The following is a 17,956-nucleotide window of genomic DNA, read 5'->3' on the forward strand; positions in this document are numbered from 1 at the left end:
CGTGGTTGGTTCATAGGTCTGTGCTCAAATACTGAGCAACACCAAAGGGCAGTTGCTACCTCATTTAAATTTCAGTTTCAGCTCCATCTCCTCTAGGAAGTTCCCCCTCTCACTCCCATCCCAGCTGAGCTAGTGGTCCTATTGGCTTTAGAAAATATCTCGCCGAAACTGGTTTGGCTCAGTGGGTAGAGCATTGGTCTGCGTACTGAAAAGTCCCAGGTTCGATTCCAGTCAAGGGCATGTACATTGGTTGCTGGCACATCCCTGGTGGAGGGTGTGCAGGAGGCAGCTGATCGACATTTCTCTCTCATCGATGTTTCTAGCTCTCTATCCCTTTTTCTTCCTCTCTGTAAAAATATATTTAAATATATATATATATATATATATATATATATATATATAGCAGGGACATGATCTGGTTTAGATTTTAAAAAATGTTTTGTTTCATTAATCCTCAGCTGTTGCTTTTTAGAGAGAGAGTGCATGGGATGGGGAGAGACACAAAGAGAGAAACATCAATGTGAGAGAGACACATTGATTGATTGCTCCCTGCATGCACCCTGACCAGGGCCCAGGATCAGGGATGGTGCTCTTGACCAGGATCGAACCTCAGATCCTTCAGTCAATGGGCCAACTGAGCTAAACTGGTTAGGGCAGGAATGGCCTTATTTTCAAACTTTAAAAATGTGCAAAACTGTATATTTTTATTTTTTAAAATATATTTTATTGATTTTTTTTACAGAGAAGAAGGGTGAGGGAGAGGGTGTTAGAAGCATCAATGAGAGAGAAACACCAATCAGCTGCCTCCTGCACACCCCCTACTGGGGATGTGCCCATAACCAAGGTACATGCCCTTGACTGGAATCGAACCCAGGACCCTTTAGTCTGCAGGCCGACACTCTATCCACGGAGCCAAACCGGTCAGGGCAAAACTGTATATTTTAAAACCCTATAGACTTTAGAGGGAGAGGAAATGAGGAGAAAGAGAGAGGAAACATTGATGAGAGAAACATCTATTGGCTTGCCTCCTGCATGGCTCCTCTTGGGATGGAGCCTGCAACCCAGGCATGTACCCTGACTGGGATTCAATGCATGGGAGGAAGCCCAACCAGTCACACCAGCCAGGACTAAATTTTTAAATTAATAGAAAAAGCATGGATGCATACACACTAAAGGTGACAGGGCTAAATCTGGGGAGAACTGGAATTTGTAGGTTAAGTATATTTTTTCCTTTATGTAGCTTTGTATTCTTTGAAATGATTAAAGCTTTTTTAAAGTTAGGAAAACAATATGAAGTAGCTTCTAAATGGCAAGTGAATGAATAGTAGAGATAATGATGGACTGTAGAAATACAGAGGGAATGTGGTTGGCTGGGATGATAAAAAAGGTTTTTCTGAAGTAGCATATGAAAGATGTGTCGAGGTTCAAGTGTTCCAGACAGAAAAATCAAGGCAGAACACCTATTGTCTTTGGAGGACAGCAAGGTGATCTGTCTGCATTAGCAGGACATTTGGTAATGAGTTACGTGTGCCCACTAGGGGATGCTGTTTCAAAACATAGGCCCATTTGGGATTAGGTGAAAGGAATGTAAGGCATAGCAGGTAAAACAACAAAGAGGGTGTTCCCACAGTTGAAAAAATTGGGAAAATAAAAACATGCGCAAATGTCAACTCTCCCCTTATTACCTCTTGCTCCACAACTGGGTCTCTCACACAACAAAAAACGAAAGCATTGCAATATGCCTATAGCATATACCACACAAGCTCCGATTAAAGCGACTACTATTCCCATGCTCCCTTGCGAGGGCAGTGCCCTCTTTCCGGGTGCAAGTTGCGGGGGGGGGGGGGGGGGGGGGGAGTGAGGGGGGTGCCTTGCCGCATCGACTGCTGGGGCTTGTAGTTTTGCAGTGTCTTCTGGGAGTTGTAGTTCTCTCCCTACAATCGGCTGGGCGAGGCTGGAGACTCGGAGGCGGTGCCGGCTATCAGAGCTGCGCTGGGCGTTTAGGGGCCAAGATGGCGGCGCGCCGGGGACGGAGAGACCGAGTGGTGCCGCCTCCGAGTGGGGGCCCCGGCCCCGACCCTGGCGGTGGAGTCCGCGGCAGCAGTCGCGGGGGTCGCAGCCTAGCGCCGTATGAGACCGTGGGCGCTGTGAGCGGCGGGGAGCAGGTGAGGAGCTGGCGGGCGGCCCGCGGCTGGCAGCACAGCGGCGTGTGCCGGGCGGTGACACGTGGACGCCACAGGAAAGGGAGGAAGCGCCCCGGAGTCGATGCCGGGTGGCTTTGGGAAGGCAGGTTTGGGCCGAGCGGACCTGAGCCGTTTGCTGGCGGGGCGCAGGCAGAGGCGGGGTCCCTACGGCCATTCCTCGGGAACGCCGGAGGGGCACAGTCTGGTGTCGGAAACCCGGCCCATGATTGGAGGGAGGAAGCGGGATTCGGACTTGGAGTTAAGGGCTAAGACTTCCATCTAAGGATGCCGAGGAGGGGGTGCCCCTGTCCCCGCGCCGCAGTGCCTTCTCGGAGCCACGTGGGGCGGGGGGGGGGCGATTTCCCCCCGGAGAACTTGTCTGCTTCCCCTCCCCCTCCAGACGGCCGCGGCACCCACGTGGATCGGGCTGGGGCGAGGGGGGCCGCGGGTCCACGTGGGGGCGGGGAGGGGGTGTCCACGTGGCTCCCGCCTCCGGCCGCCGGGCGTCTCTATCAGCGCTGGAGCCGCACTGCCGGGAACTGGGTGTGTCTCGGCGGGTCCCGCCATCTCCGACGGGGCTGGGGGGCCCTGGCCGGGAAGGAAAGTAGGGGCTGCTGGAGTCAACTTTGCTCCGAGGCTTGGCGTTCCTTTTCCTCCTGCTTCGGTCCTCGGAACCTCTAGACCGCGCTGGTGAAGGACTCCCAGATGTGCGGGCAGCCCGTTCCCTGCGGAAGGCGGAGTGTGCCGGGGAGGGAAGAGGGCTGGGGTGGAAGGGCTGTGGAGGGAGCCGGTGGCGGCTTCTGCCTGACCGGCTTGGGGTGGATTGTGAGTCACGGGCACTGGTGTTTTGGTTGCCTGCAGTCCTGCCTCATTCTTGATTCAAGGGGAATGGAGAATGTCAACATATACATGGGACAAGCTTAAGGAAAGGAAAGAGAATCCTCTCACCTTTCACTTTTTTTTCTTTTTTTTTTTTCCTCCAGCATCTCTTTTGAGGAGACTGCTAATGTGACCTGACAAATGGGGGTGGTTTGTGTTTAAGGCTGTTTGGAATTTTTGTTGGGGATGAGAAAGTTAGAGGCGATTTGAGAATCACACTAGAATCTAGTGACTAGATGAACATTTATTGGATTGGGGAGGGGGGGGGTTGCTTTCTGTCAGATTATTATTTTCGTGGCCTTCAGCTTTCCATACTTCAAAAGTGTTATGGCCCACAAATTACGTTATAAATATCCAAAAAGCTTTTTATTCCTTAGCACAGGACTTCTTCTTTTTTTTTTTTTTTAAATATATATTTTATTGATTTTTTACAGAGAAGAAGGGAGAGAGATAGAGAGCTAGAAACGTCAATGAGAGAGAAACATTGACCAGCTGCCTCTGGCACACCCTCTATCGGGGATGTGCTCGCAACCAATGTACATGCCCCTGCCCGGAATCGAACCCGGGACCTTTCAGTCCACAGACCGATGCTCTACCACGGAGCCAAACCGGCTTCGGCAGCACAGGACTTCTGATAAGTTCTCACCCAGAGTGGAGGTTGGCAGGACTTAGTTTGAACTGTTTTCTCTTAAGCAATTAGCTGAGTCCTTGGGAGCTTATTTTATTCTCCAGGTGGGAGTTGGGCTGCAGGCTACCTACCAGGTAGTGTCATTTCCAGCAGACCAATCCAAGCCCTTGCCCAGGAGAGAATGGCTTCTGGGTCCCTATCTTGGGGGCTGTCACACCCTCTTCCCTAATTTTCCCAGAGGTCACCATTTGGGGGAGAGGCAAGAAAGATTCATGACCTAGCTGTAATCTAAGTTAGGTGGTCATTTGGGGTTGGAGAGGTCTCATGAAGAGATTGTGTGTCTTTCTCCCCAAATATAAAAAAAACCTGGATATTTGGAAGCCAGTCAACCAGGTACTTATTGAGAAAGCATTATGTTCAGACACAGGAATACTGTAGTAAAGAACTCCTGTCCGAGAGGATCTCCCTCCCCCCAATAGGATCTTACGTTTTTATCAGGCTAGACAGATAATAAGGGAAGTGCATATTTGAGATTATTTAATGAGTAGTAGTAATCTACTTTGCTGGGTCTGGGAAAGAACATTTTAACCTGAGACTAATAAGGCTGTGTGTGTAGGTAGGGGGCACGTTTATCAGAGGGAATATGCCCTAGCCGGCTTGGCTCAGGGAATAGAGCATTGGCCCCGTTCTGAAGGGTCCTGGGTCCAATTCTGGTCAAGGCCCTGGTCGGGGTGTGCGGGAGGCAGTCAGTCAATGTGTCTCCCTCATGAAGTTTCTCTCCCTCCATCTTTCACTTCCACATTCTATAAAAGTCAATGGGAAAATATCCTCAGGTGAGGATTAACAAACAAAAACCCATCAACAAACATCAGAGGGAGTAGTAGGTGAAGGCCTTGAGGTGGGAGAGAACGTGAATTACTGGAGAAACGGACTGGTGTGTAGAGAGACAGGCAGGGTGGTGAGAGAGGACACACTGGAGCCGAAGAGTCTGGTGGGGAAGACCATGACCCCTGTAAACCTAATACCAAGGGCAGTAAGATGCCATTGGAGGGATTTGGGGACTTTCTGGAAGTGATCTGACTTGTTTTTATTATTTATTTATTTTTTAAAATTTATTTTTAAAAGTTTGTAGCTGGTTTTGAGCCATGCAGGGACAAGACTGGATATGGGTTCACTTTTCGCCTGGGCTTAGCTCCTAGATCAGGGGTGAGAAAGCTTTTTTTCTGGTTTTTTGGATATTTATAACGTAATTTGTGGGCCATACAAAAGCCTGCTATATTTGGTCAAACATTTAATTAACTGACCCCTAATGCCATGTCAGGGCCAGATCAAATGATTATGCAGCCTTATACGGCTGAGGCCCTGCCCTAGATGATATTGGTACTCGGGGAGCTGTCCTATTTGGGGATTGAACGATGGGTGAGCTAAGGTGGAGAGGGGGGTGTCTCTGACTCCGGCTCCAGTACTTGCCTGATGGAGGTGATGAATAGTTTGTAGAGCTGGGTATTGTCTTGAGATTCTGGCCCAGTGGCTAGCCCAGGTAGGGGGTAGGGCAAGTTGAGATGCAGCCTCCTTGCTCACCCAGGAGTGTGTGCTGAGCCAGGTGCTACTCAGCTGCTGGTTGTAATTACAGGATTGTGAAGGCCTGGGAGGAGTTAGTGCCTAAAACCTGCCACCTTTCACTTCATCTCTGTCCCTGGCCTCCTAGAGTGTTCCTACCTAGCCTTTCCTCTCCCAGGTTATCCTCAACTTGTTAGGAGGAAGGGTATGTGGTGTAGTTACACATGTTGCTTTTTTCCCCTCTTAGAAGAAAAGCAATTTCCCTTTGCTGCAAAAGGGGAGGGGGAACTGGTTTATCCATGTTTGTTCCTAGTCTCCAGCCTTTTCATCATACTTCTCCTATGGTATAGATACCCATGGCTCTGGCCTCTGGCCTTGCTAGCTCCACTGCAGCCATTTCTGGCCCGGCCCACACCCACCTGCTTGACAGGCCTGGACGGGCGGCTCCCTGCCTAACAAGGCTGAAGACATTGCTAGTTCTCAGGGAAGTAGTGGGGTGGGGCTTTTCCATCTACAGAATCAAGCTTTCTCATCTTTAGCTCTCACCTGATAGGCTTAGGGAAGAGACTTTTTTCTTGGGACTACCATTGAGAAGTTCGGTGGCACACTGTAGGCCTTCATAATAAAAGCATGTAGTAAGTGTGTAGAGGACACTGTACTAGGGACCTAGGATAACCAGGAAGTATATGTATAGTTTAAACCCTTACAAGAACCAAGAAGATAAAAGCTATAGGATATGAAGGGTTACTTGCCCCAAAGGAACTTGTAAACTAGTTTTAGTATTGATGTAAGGAATGTTATAGGCTGGAGAGGGGACAGGATGTGTTTGCCAGAAAAGTGAGTGGTACAGAGGTATGTGAATTCAGCGGAGAGATCATCTTGAAAAGTATCTTCTAGAAGAATATAGGGTTTAAGCGGGAAGAGAGGCCCAAGAGGCATCAAGGGACGTGAGGTGGTGGTGGTTGAAAATGCCAGCTTGCTGATCTCCTGTCCTTTGGTGTGCCTTTCACACTGTCTTCCTTCACACTGCCATTAGACATTTCTTCTGAACAGTTTTGATATTTTGACTCTCCCGTTTAATAATCTCTTGTGGCTCCAACTCTTTCTGGATGGAGTCCAAACTTTTTTTTGCTTAGAAGGTCCTTGTGCGCTGCCATCTTGGTAGGGCTTTGGCTCATGAACTGTACTTTTCTCTGCCAGCAAGTCCGGAGATTTGGCTGTGGTGGGGCTCCTGCTGAGTCTGGGGCCATTGTGGAGGGCTGGGCACCTAGTTTACAGAGCATTTCAATCAGTTGCCAAAAAAACTCCATGTCTTGTAGCCTTCACCATGCCCTTCTGATATCCCTCCCTTTCCCCCAGGTGTTACTGCATGAAGAGGTGGATGATTCTGGCATTGTCAGTCTTTCTCGGCTGGGCCCCTGTCTGAAGGACAAGGATTTGGAGATGGAGGAGCTGTTGCTGCAGGATGAGACACTGCTGGGAACCATGCAGAGCTACATGGATGCTTCCCTCATCTCCCTCATTGAAGATTTTGGGAGCCTTGGAGAGGTGAGCTAGAGCTGGGCCTAGACAGGCAGTTTGCATGAGAGGTTATGGCTTAGTTTCTCTGTTCTCCCAGAACCTTGGCTCCTGAGTACCCAACCTGAAGTCCATTTTTTGTCTCTAGGTGAAAGTTGGGCTACATGCTGTCAGATTATGTCCCTTTCTCTTGCCTAGGCCCCTGTCTTACATGTCCAGAAGGTTCTGATCCCTGTTTTGAACCCAATTCCAGCCTCACCAAAGGTGGTCTGCTAATCATTCCACCTAACTTGAGGGTGAAGGGAGTGTATGAAACATAAGTTTATGATTTAATTTTGACAGGTCTCTGTTGACACTAGAGAGGTGGTGGATGTAGTAAATGGGATGGGAACTCATGACTCCTGATACTCAACTTGTTCCCGGCAAATTGAACTGAACCAGAGCCTAGGAGACTGATTTTCTTGGCATCCAGTTCTTAGTGGCTCAGTAGGTCATTTTGGGATGATGATGTAGGACTTTCCTCTTGTTTTTCTGGAGCAGAGCAGATTATCTCTGGAGGACCAGAATGAAGTATCATTACTCACAGCTCTGACAGAGATCTTGGACAATGCAGATTCCGAGAACATGTCTCCATTTGACAGCATTCCTGACTCTGAGCTGCTTGCGTCACCTCGGGAGGGCTCCTCTGTGAGTGTGGGACCAGGGGAAGAGGTTGTATGGTTGGTGCAAAGGTTAGAACCATGTCTGTAGGCCTACTCACGTATTCTGAAGCACAAACGCATCTCAGGTTCTTTTATTTCTTTTAGCTGCACAAGCTGCTCACTCTCTCTCGGACACCCTCAGAACGTGACCTCATCACTTCAGTTGATCCACTGGGGCCCACTGCAGGCAATAGTAGAGTGAGTTGGGGAAGCCTGACCTAAGGAGACTCAAGGAACCCCAGGGTGGGGGGGAGGGGTGTGTGAGGGACATGTCTGAAAAAAGATGTTCCTGGAAAAAACTTCTTCTGTGGCTTCTCTTCTCTCCTGTAGGTTGAGATGTCTCTCGCAGATCCCTCTTGGGACTTCGCCCCTTCCTTCTTGGAGACCTCCTCCCCCAAACTTCCTAGCTGGAGACCCCCAAGATCCAGACCCCGCAGAAGCCAGTCTCCTTCTCCCCAACAGCGTAGTGATGGGGAAGAAGAGGAGGAGGTGGCCAGCTTCAGCGGCCAGATGCTTGCTGTGGAGCATGGCAACTCAATGAGCAGCATCTCAGACTTTCCCATGCACCTGGCCTGCCCAGAGGAAGAAGATCAAACAGCAGCTGCAGGTATGGCAGTGCAGACAGCTGGTGACGAGAGCATCTCTTCCCTGAGTGAGTTGGTGCGGGCCATGCACCCCTACTGCCTGCCCAACTTCACTCACCTGACGTCACTCAACAATGAACTTCAAGAACAGCCAGATGATTTGACATTGCCTGAGGATTGTGTGGTGCTGGAGATTGTGGGCCAGGCAGCCACAGCTGGCAATGACCTGGAGATCCCAGTTGTAGTGCGGCAGATCCCTACTGGACCCCAGCCTGTGCTCCTGGATGACTCACTAGAGGCCAGTCCAGCCTTGCAACTGCTCCTGCCTACACTTGAGTCAGAGACAGAGGCTGCTGTGGCCAAGGAAGCCCTCTGCCTTGAGAAAGAAGGGTTGTCACTGGACTCAGGGGAAAAGCTGGAGTCAGCCTTGTTGGAGCCCAAGGAAGTCATGGAGCCAGTGGTGCCCAAGGGGCCTCAGAACCCACCAGCCAATGCAGTGCTGAGTTCCCAGAGAGGTCGAAAGGGCAGGAGGAAGAAGAACAAGAAACAGCCAGCAGCCTGTACAGAAGGCTATGCCCGGAGACTGAGGTCATCCTCTTGTGGGCAGCCTACTGTGGCTACAGAGGTGAACTCTCAAGCAGGCAGTTTGCCTCAGGAGGAACTTCAAAGAGAGGTTGGGCCTCCCCATGGTAGAGGGAAGCCCCGGGCTTGGGCTCGGGCCTGGGCAAGTACCTTGGAGAAGCCTAGCTCTGAGAACTTGGAGAGTAATGCTGGACAAGCTAGTCCTGCTAAAGAAGGTCCTCTTGACCTCTACCCCAACCTGGGTGACACCAGCGAAGTTAACCCTGTTCCAACCCATAGCACATTGGTTGACTCTGCTCATGCCAACCCCACGTCACTGGATTCTGTTGAAGCTGATCCCTCTGCAAATGATCCTGCTCTAGGTGACCCTGTACCTGTTGATCCTGCATTGGTTGACCTTGCTTCAGCCAACTCAGGGCTGGTTGACCCTCTTCCAGCTGACCAAGTGTTGATCAAGCCAGTCCTGGCTGACTCTCCAGCAGTTGACCCTGCAGTGATTGTTCCTATCTCAGATGACTTGCCACCAGTTGACCCTGTCTCTACCAACTTAGCACCAGTTGACTCTGTTCCCAATGACCTGGCTCCAGTTAACCCTGTGCTAGTTAAGTCTAGGCCAACTGACCCCAGACGTGGTGCAGTGTCATCAGCCCAGGGGAGCCCAGCCCCCCAGCTCCAGTCAGAGTCCTTGGATCCCCCAAAGGCCATCATCTCTAAAGTCAAGGAGAGTGTGGGTCCTCTGAAGGTGGAAGGTGATACCAATACCACAACCCAGGAAACCAGACCTCGGCCTCTTAGTCTATCTGAGTACCGGCGACGAAGGCAGCAGCGCCAAGCAGAGGCAGAAGAAAGGAGTTCCCAGCTCCCGTCTGGGAAGTGGCCCAGCCTCCCAGAAACCCCCACAGGGCTAGCAGACATCCCTTGTCTTGTCATCCCACCAGCCCCAGTCAAGAAGACATCTCTGCAGAGAAGCCCTGAGACTTGCTTTGTTCCTGTGGGTGGTCCCAGTCCTGCTTCTCCTAGTCCTGAGCCACCCACAAGCAAATCTGTAGCCTCAACTCCCACTGAGCAGATTCCATCCCAAGAGATGCCACTCCTAGCAAGACCTCCACCTCCTGCTGTGCAGTCCATGCCTCCCACAATGCCCCCTGCTGTGCCTTTTCCACCAGCTGGGCTGGGCATGCCTCCCATGCTGCCCCCACCACCCTTGCAGCCTCCTAGTCTTCCAATGTCTGTGGGGCCAGTGCCACCTGATCCATATACACATTATGCCCCCATGCCACCCTGGCCTTGTTATCCCCCAGTGTCTCCTGGCTATCCTTGTTTGCCGCCCCCACCAACAGTGCCCATAGTGTCTGGTACCCCTGGCTCCTATGCTGTTCCCCCTACTTGCAATGTGCCTTGGGTACCCCCTCCTGCCCCAGTCCCGCCTTACAACTCTAGCTGTACTTATGGGCCCGTGGGGTGGGGTGCAGGACTGCAACACCCTCCATTCTGGCCTACTGTGCCCCCACCACCTTTGCCTCTAGCCTCTGTTGGGAGAGCTGTTCCCCCACCCAAGGTGGAGTCCAGTGGCATCCCAGCTGGTCCTCCTGAAAGTTTACCTCCTGTACCAATGGCTCCTCCCCTCACTCTGGGGTCAGCTGGCCAGGGAGCTCCACAGGTAGAGCCCACCAAGGTGGAGGTCAAACCAGTCCCTGCTTCTCCCCATCTGAAACATAAGGTATCCTCCCCGGTGCAAAGCCCACAGAACAAGGTTTCACCCTGTCTGTCTGCTGAGAGTGTGGCTGTTGAGCCTGCAGCAGAGAGGTTAAAACTTGAGACCCAAGAGACCAAGTCCAGGGAGAAGACCCCCTCTCCTGTTGCCAAGACTGTTCCCACACCAAAGCAGAGCACTGTCACTAAGTTGCCTGCTGTCCACCCAGCCCGTCTAAGGAAACTGTCCTTCTTGCCTACCCCACGTATCCAGGATCCTGAGGATGTGGTACAGGCTTTCATCAGTGAAATTGGTGAGTGCCACACAGTTGGGATCAGAGTCAACTGGTGTTAGGTTAGCGGAGACAGGTCAACTGGTGGCAAGTCATCTGTTGGTGTGAAGAAGGGAATTGGGGTTGAGTGGAGAATGTCCTCCCTAGATTAGGATAAAGTACCTGGCTGGGGGGCTGGCCTTTGGATTTCTTTGTAGGGTTCTTGAGAGTCAGCTCTGGGTTTGTTTAATTATTTCTTACTTTGTATTGCTGTCTTGGTTTACTTAGTATAGTGAGCAGGTGGAGCATAAGGGAGAATTAACGTGACTTGGGACTTCCTGGGACTTGTGTACTCAATAATTGATAGGAGCTGTTTTCCAATCCTGTGTTGTGTGCTTCCACAGGAATTGAGGCATCGGACCTGTCCAGTCTACTGGAGCAGTTTGAGAAATCAGAAGGTGAGGGAACCTGGGTAGCTTTGCTCCAACCCCTTTTTAAAGTTACTATTTTCTTTGGGCCCAGTTTATAGTTACTTAAACTGAGAGAGGACAGTCTTAGCCACTAGAGCAGCCCCCTAATTGGAATGGGAGACCAGATCCACCTGTGATGCGATCTAAGCTTGGGAGAGGGTACAGTGTGGCAAGTATTACAGAGAGTAGACCAATGGGGAGATGTTTTCTAGAGGGAAGTAGCTCGCAAGGTAGGCCTTGAAAGATAGGACTTCCAAAAAAATTAAAAATTAAAAATTAAAAAAAGAAAGGTAGGACTTCCTAGAATGCATGTGGGGAATAAAGGCAGAGATACAGAAATGATAAAGTGTGGTGTATTTAGAAGGCAATGGTTAACAGCTTTTTCAGTGTAAGGCATGGTGCTGCTGATGATACTATACCCTGTTCTCAAGGAACTTCCTAATGGGGAGAAAAGTATGCAGAAATGACTCCTGAATTGGTAATGGGTATTTATAGTTCAAGGCAAAATAAATATAATATAAGAGTAGAACTATAAGACTAGGAAGTTGGGCAGGTCATGTAGAACCTTGAATGTTAGGTTCAGAAGTTTAGGTTCTATCCCACATTCAGTGGGTAGTGTGGATGTTTCTGAGCCGAGAAAAGACATGATTAACACACTGGAGAAAAATGGATCTTTCTGGGGAGAGCCCAGTGGAATATGTAGGCAAAGTGGATTTTTCTCCTTTGGGTCTCAAAGCTAGCCCTTCTATACCTCCTCAATTTGGAACATCTGGTTGGGCTTTTAACTAGTATGGTTTCTTTGCAGCCAAAAAGGAGTGCCCTCCCCCGGCTCCTGCTGACAACTTGGCTGTAGGAAACTCAGGGTAAGTATGGAGACATGTGAGCGAGTTACCCTACAGCTGTTGGTCAGCAGCCGGCCGGCGCTCCAGGATCATTGGCTCCAGGATCATTCATGGGATGCCTCTGTTGCAGTGATGTTTAGTCAGCTCTAGAGTCTTTCCCTGTTTCCACATCCCCAAGCTCAGCTCATCACTACTGGGCACTCTTTTGGGTGGTGAGGTAGGAGGATGGATGCGAACCAAGACTTTGGTGATTCCATTCTGGGGTTCTAAATGTCTGAGAGGTGCCTTTTGTCTTCTGGCAAGTGATGCCTTTGGGGGGGTTTAATTTAACACATTTTAAACTTGTTCAACACTGGTGATAGTTTAAGATAAGTGGGGGAAGATGTTGATGGCTAGGGCTTCCCTGACTCCTTGGAGGATACAGGCACCCTAGACCTTGTTCCCCAGTCTTCCAGGACTGAGAGGACTTTAAAATTTTTTTCTTGTTCATGCTATGCCATGCTGTTCTGTCGAGCATTTTCCTCTCCACATTGATTTTGGGTTGGTTTGACCTTGGCAGGTAAAGCTCCAGGCTTAAAGGAGGTGGGTGGGGGGTATTTAAGATTATAGTTGCCTCCTGGCATTGGGCAGTGCTGAGCTAAGACCGAAGACTTTTTGTGCTGGGGGAGAATGATAGGGGCAGGTTGTGCGTCCCATTCCTCTCTGCACACACCCCTCTCCCATTGCTGTGTGAGGAAAGCAGATGTATAGATGTTGAGGAGGCAATGAATCAGGCTTTCCCTTTTCCCCCTGCCAGCAGCGTTGACCCTCCCCAGGAGAAGAGGCCCCTAGACCGGTTACAAGCCCCAGAACTGGCCAACGTGGCAGGTGGGTTCAGGGTGGGGAACTCTGCCTTTGATTAGTTTATGCAGTAAATGTTTGTAGAGCCCGATCTGATCCTCATTCTGAGGTTCTCACAGTTCAGGGGCAAGTGTGCAAATTGAGTTTGTTGAGTATCAGAGGTTGTATGTCAAATAAGTGGGGTCTGCAGGGGGACAGTGAGGGATGGGTTGTTTGGAAGGTAATCTCCAAAGCAGAACCTGAGAAAATCACTGGTACTAATCAGGTAGGTTTAGGGGATGAGAATTCTATAGATGAGCATCTAGAGTGAACTGAAGAAATAAAATCAGCCTGGTATGTTTTGGGGAATTGCAAGTGGTTCAGTTTGGCTGTGGTGTAGTGGCTGATCAGTGTGATGAGCAGAGCTAAAGCAAGAGATAAAAGCTGGAGTGGTAAGTAGGAGGTCAGATTATGGGAACTTTGAATGTAATGGTAAGCTATTTGGACTTTATCCCGTGCATTTGAAAAGCTTTACTGAATTGGTTTTTGGGTGCTCCCTCCAGCAGCAATGTAGAAGACAGGTGGTCAGGTGTGAAGCTCAAGGTAGGAGATCATTAGAGAAAAAGAAGACAAGTCCCGGCAAGATGCAGCCAGAAGTCAGGCAGTGCTGGAGCAGGGTGGAGGGGTCTAGGAATGGAGAGGTAGACTGAGCAGGTCCTGGTCACTAGTTAGGTTGGGGCAATGGAAGGTTGAGGGATTCAGGAAGACGCTGGCTGGTGGGGTTTCTGTTGCTGGTCCCCGAGATGGGGAACTTGGGGGAAGGAGTAGTTATAACAATGGGAGAAGTTGGGCTGTGGACCATTGTTGGTGTACTTCATGAGATGAGTTGGGGTCTCTGGAGCTTATATATACAAGTGTTTGGAAGTGTAGACTCGGATCTCATCCTGCTATCTCCATCCTCCCTCCCCTCACAGGGCTCACCCCTCCAGCTACCCCTCCCCACCAGTTATGGAAGCCCTTGGCTGCCGTTTCCCTGCTGGCCAAAGTCAAATCTCCTAAGTCCATCGTTCAGGAGGGAACCCTGAAGCCTGAAGGAGTTACAGAGGCCAAACATCCAGCTGCAGCCCGCCTCCAAGAAGGGGTCCATGGCTCTAGTCCGGTCCATGTGGGCTCTGGGGACCATGACTATTGTGTCCGGAGCAGGAGCCCCCCAAAAAAGACTCCTGCTCTAGTCTTTCCAGAGGCAGGCTCCCGATGGAACGTCAAACGCCATCAGGACATCACCATCAAACCTGTCTTGTCCCTGGGCCCAGCCGCCCCTCTTCCTCCAGGCACAGCTGCCTCCCAGGAGCCACTTGATCACAGGACTAGCAAAGAGCAGGCCGATCTCCCAGCCCCTTGCCTTGCCCCATCTGCCTTGCTGTCCCCTGAGGCCTCGCCCTGCCGGAATGACGTGAACACTAGGACTCCCTCTGAGCCCTCAGCCAAGCGGTCAGTGCGCTGTTACCGAAAAGCCTGCAGGTCACCTAGCCCCCCAAACCGGGGCTGGCAGGGCCGCCGTGGCCGCAGCAGTTCTGTCAGCTCTGGGTCCAACCGGACCAGCGAAGCATCTTCCTCCTCATCCTCATCGTCGTCTTCATCCCGGTCCCGGTCCCGGTCCCTCTCCCCCCCACACAAGAGGTGGCGAAGGTGAGCTCTGATGGTCTATTAGGTCCTCTCCATTCAGGAAGTTTTTTCGCACATTGAGTTTGATACTTTCAGGCACTAAGGCTTCTGATTCTGTCTTTGGCTTTTGTCCTCTCTGCCTTCCCTGGATTGTTGAAGGAGGCAAGTTGTGAGAAAATAGCTTCTGTCCTCTGATGGAGTTTGGGGTATCCCTGCGGTCTCTGCTTCCTTGAGACCTGCCTTGGGGAAACCGTTAGGATTTGATCTTAACCATGTTGAATTCTTTGAATACTGTATCAGTCCTCATTTCTGGTATTTTCCTGGTGGTATGTGGGAAGGTGGGATTGTGGGTTGCTAATGGCAGACAGTCCTTTTAATCTGTTGAGAAAAGAATCTGGGCAGTTCTTTTGGGTGTCCCTGTGACCTCATCTATTTTCTGGCAGTACTTTTTTTTTCCCCCCCTAGTAACAGACCCAAATTTTCTATTTAGATAAGGTGGCCTTTATCTCTCTCTCTCTCTCTCTCTCTTTCTCTTCCTTTTTTTTTTTTTTTTTTTAATGTTTTTTATTGATTTTTTACAGAGAGGAAGAGAGAGGTATAGAAAGTTAGAAACATCGATGAGTGAGAATCATCAATCAGCTGCCTCTTGCACACCCCCTACTGGGGATGTGCCCTTGTCCGGAATCGAACCTGGGACCTTTCAGTCCGCAGGGCAACACTGTCCACTGAGCCAAATGGTTTCGGCGGCCTTTATCTCTTTTAGTCTTCATTTATTTCTCTTCTTTGTGATTTGTTAAATATTTTTCAATCTTTAATTGCACAATTGAAAAGAAATATGACCTATGCCAAAACACTCTAAAACATTCCAGATACATCTAAAGTTCATCAGGGCTTCAGTTTGGTCATCTGTGAAGAGTTTTTCTAAACCTCTTCAGCTTTCTTTTGCCTTTGGTCCTGTGCTTCCTGAGGAGGAGGCAGGGCTGTGGCCAAGGTGAAGTAAGTGGCATATACCTGCACCATTCCCAGCATTCCCATATGCCCCTTTATTCTTTAGGTCCAGTTGTAGTTCCTCTGGATGTTCCCGGAGATGCTCTTCCTCTTCATCATCTTCCTCCTCATCTTCCTCATCCTCATCATCTAGTTCCCGAAGCCGGTCCCGCTCCCCATCCCCCCGCCGGAGAAGTAACAGGAGACGGCGGTGAGCATGTGTTCGGGAGTCAGTGCATCTGGGGTGTAAGGCCTGAGTTCAGAGGCTTTAGCTGTCTAATGTCTGGGTGGCTGATGGTACCTTCTTTTGTCAGGTACAGCTCTTATCGGTCACATGACCATTACCAAAGGCAGAGAGTGCTGCAGAAGGAGCGTGCAATAGTGAGTAGAGGAGCAGGTCATGGGAGGGGCGGGGAGTTGGCCCCTGCAGTTCTGGCCCTGGCTCATGGTATGTAATTTTCCCCTTTCCCAACATAGGAAGAGAGAAGAGTGGTCTTCATTGGGAAGATACCTGGCCGCATGACTCGGTCAGAGCTGAAACAGAGGTTCTCTGTTTTTGGAGAGATTGAGGAATGCACCATCCACTTCCGTGTCCAAGGGTAAGCTTGGGCCCTAAGGTCAGGATGTCCTTTCTGTTCCTTCAATGCTTTTCTGTCTTTCCCTCTTGCTCTGGTGTGTGGACAACATTTTTTTCACTCAGAGGATTGGCTAGTTGGGGATTGACAAGAATTACCCCCGTCCCCCTCTGTACCCTGGTGGGTGTTTCTTCTCCATGGCATGTGCCCAAATAGCCAGTCTCTGCCTCACCCACCAGTGACAACTATGGCTTCGTCACTTACCGCTATGCTGAGGAGGCATTTGCAGCCATCGAAAGTGGCCACAAGCTGAGACAGGCAGATGAGCAGCCCTTTGATCTCTGCTTTGGGGGCCGCAGGCAGTTCTGCAAGAGAAGCTACTCTGATCTTGGTGAGTGGAGGGAGGCCCTGAGGCTTTGGTGTAAGGGTTCCCAACCTCTTTAGAGTGGGCTCAGCAGACTTGTGTTCATCTGACACATGAAGGAACCCAAGGGGTGGGATGACTTAAAATTATTGGGGTGGGAGGTGGCTGGCCATCTGAGGACTCTGGTTGGGAAGTGTGGCCAGAAACCTTGATGTTTGTCTGTCTCTCTCTACCTTTATAGACTCCAACTGGGAAGACTTTGACCCTGCTCCTGTAAAGAGCAAATTTGATTCTCTTGACTTTGACACATTATTGAAACAGGCCCAGAAGAACCTCAGGAGGTAACCCTGGGCCCTTCTCCCCCTGCCCCCCTTTTTTTGGAGGTGTCCAATCATCTCCAACCCCCTCCCCAACTCCAGGGGAGAGAGCTGCTAGTGAGGAGATGACTTTTATAAAGAAATGGAAAAAGTGAAATAAAAAATGTGTTAAATCAGATTTTTTAAAAGGGTATTTGTTTTTATAACAGGCATTTAAACAAGTTAATTTGCATTCCTATTTGAAATACGTAGATGACTTTGAGGGATTCCCCCTGTGTTTGGATTATTGAAGTCACTATGCAGTGATTCCCCCTGTGTAGTGATTATTGAAGTCACTAATAAATATAAACTAGAGAAAACATCCATGTGCTGTTGTGCTTATTTCTTTCTATGGTGTTAATACCAGACATTCTCACTTTTCTTCTCAACACATTGTCGCGTTTACCTCCATTGAGTTCCTAGGACCCCTCTTGGATCAGGTGCAAAATCCTGTTGAACTTGAAACTTGGCTCCTCAAGTGTTTTGATGGTGAAATCAGTCATCAGGGCAGTGCTTCTCAAACTTTAAAGGGCATTTGAGCCCTGGCCAGTATGGCTCAGTTGGTTGTCCTGTGCACCAAAAGGATGCTGATTCAATGCTAGCAGGGCACATCCTGGAATTGTGGCTTGATCTCCAGTAGCGGGTGTGCAGGAGGCAGCCAGTGGATGTTCCCCTCTCAGTTTCTCTTTCTCCCCCCTAAGAAAACAAGGGTGGGGTGTGGGGGCAGCATTTGAATCCTGGCCAGTGTTGCTAGGTGGTTCAAGCTTTGATCAGATGTTTAAAGAATGCATGCATGTGGATCGACTTCTGGGGAAGAGGGATAGATATAGGAGTTATACCTACGAGAGGGGAATGCCTATTTTGAAAAAGAAAAGTGTCCCCTGAAAAAGTACATCCTTAATCTTTTTGAGGGTCATTAATGGGAAGTAATCGGTGTAGTGTATGGGATTGAAGGGGTTCTTCTCTGTTGCTAATGTAAACAAATACCATAAGTTTGAAACAGACTCGATAGGCCTAGGCATTTGAACATTTGAGTATTCATGACAAGTGGGATCTATTGGGTAGTTTTCCAGTTCTCTCACAGGGAGAGTTCACAGTATAAACTCAGGATTATGGTTTGAAGAGATTGCTGCTGCATCACTCAGGTTTGGTGCACAACCCCTTTTACCTTCATGGAACTGACTTGACTGAATAGTAAGTGGGGGCCCAGATATAAAGGGAAGGCAGGCCCTAGCTGGTTTGGTTCAGTGAGTAGAGTATTGGCCTGCAGACTGAAGGG

At 49.8% G+C, this 17,956-nt stretch overlaps 1 protein-coding gene across 2 annotated transcripts; it reads left to right on the forward strand.

Moving 5' to 3' along the window:
• Positions 1-1,935: 1,935 nt before the first annotated feature.
• On the forward strand, positions 1,936-16,999 carry PPRC1 (PPARG related coactivator 1). Of its 2 annotated transcripts, none has more exons than XM_084903727.1 (14): positions 1,936-2,165; positions 6,610-6,798; positions 7,309-7,455; positions 7,575-7,667; positions 7,800-10,641; positions 11,004-11,057; positions 11,875-11,932; positions 12,708-12,778; positions 13,705-14,419; positions 15,450-15,593; positions 15,697-15,763; positions 15,860-15,981; positions 16,197-16,348; positions 16,563-16,999. In XM_084903727.1, the coding sequence occupies exons 1-14, from the start codon at positions 2,013-2,015 to the stop codon at positions 16,664-16,666; spliced, it is 4,911 nt and encodes a 1,636-aa protein (XP_084759853.1). In that variant the 5' UTR covers positions 1,936-2,012; the 3' UTR covers positions 16,667-16,999. The 2 variants fall into 2 exon arrangements, with proteins under 2 accessions (XP_084759853.1, XP_084759852.1); XM_084903726.1 differs by having other exon boundaries at positions 1,944-2,165; positions 12,711-12,778.
• Positions 17,000-17,956: the final 957 nt, after the last annotated feature.

This window comes from Pipistrellus hanaki (genome assembly GCF_964339955.1).
Source record: "Pipistrellus hanaki genome assembly, chromosome: 14".
In the NCBI taxonomy this organism is placed as follows: domain Eukaryota; kingdom Metazoa; phylum Chordata; class Mammalia; order Chiroptera; family Vespertilionidae; genus Pipistrellus; species Pipistrellus hanaki.

Excerpts from the sequence above, each read along its gene's own strand:
- PPRC1 (XM_084903727.1), top strand. The coding sequence starts at position 2,013 with ATGGCGGCGCGCCGGGGACGGAGAGACCGAGTGGTGCCGCCTCCGAGT. Across the intron at positions 10,642-11,003 it reads GGCTTTCATCAGTGAAATTG|GAATTGAGGCATCGGACCTG; the intron begins GTGAGTGCCACA and ends GTGCTTCCACAG. Across the intron at positions 15,982-16,196 it reads ATCCACTTCCGTGTCCAAGG|TGACAACTATGGCTTCGTCA; the intron begins GTAAGCTTGGGC and ends CTCACCCACCAG.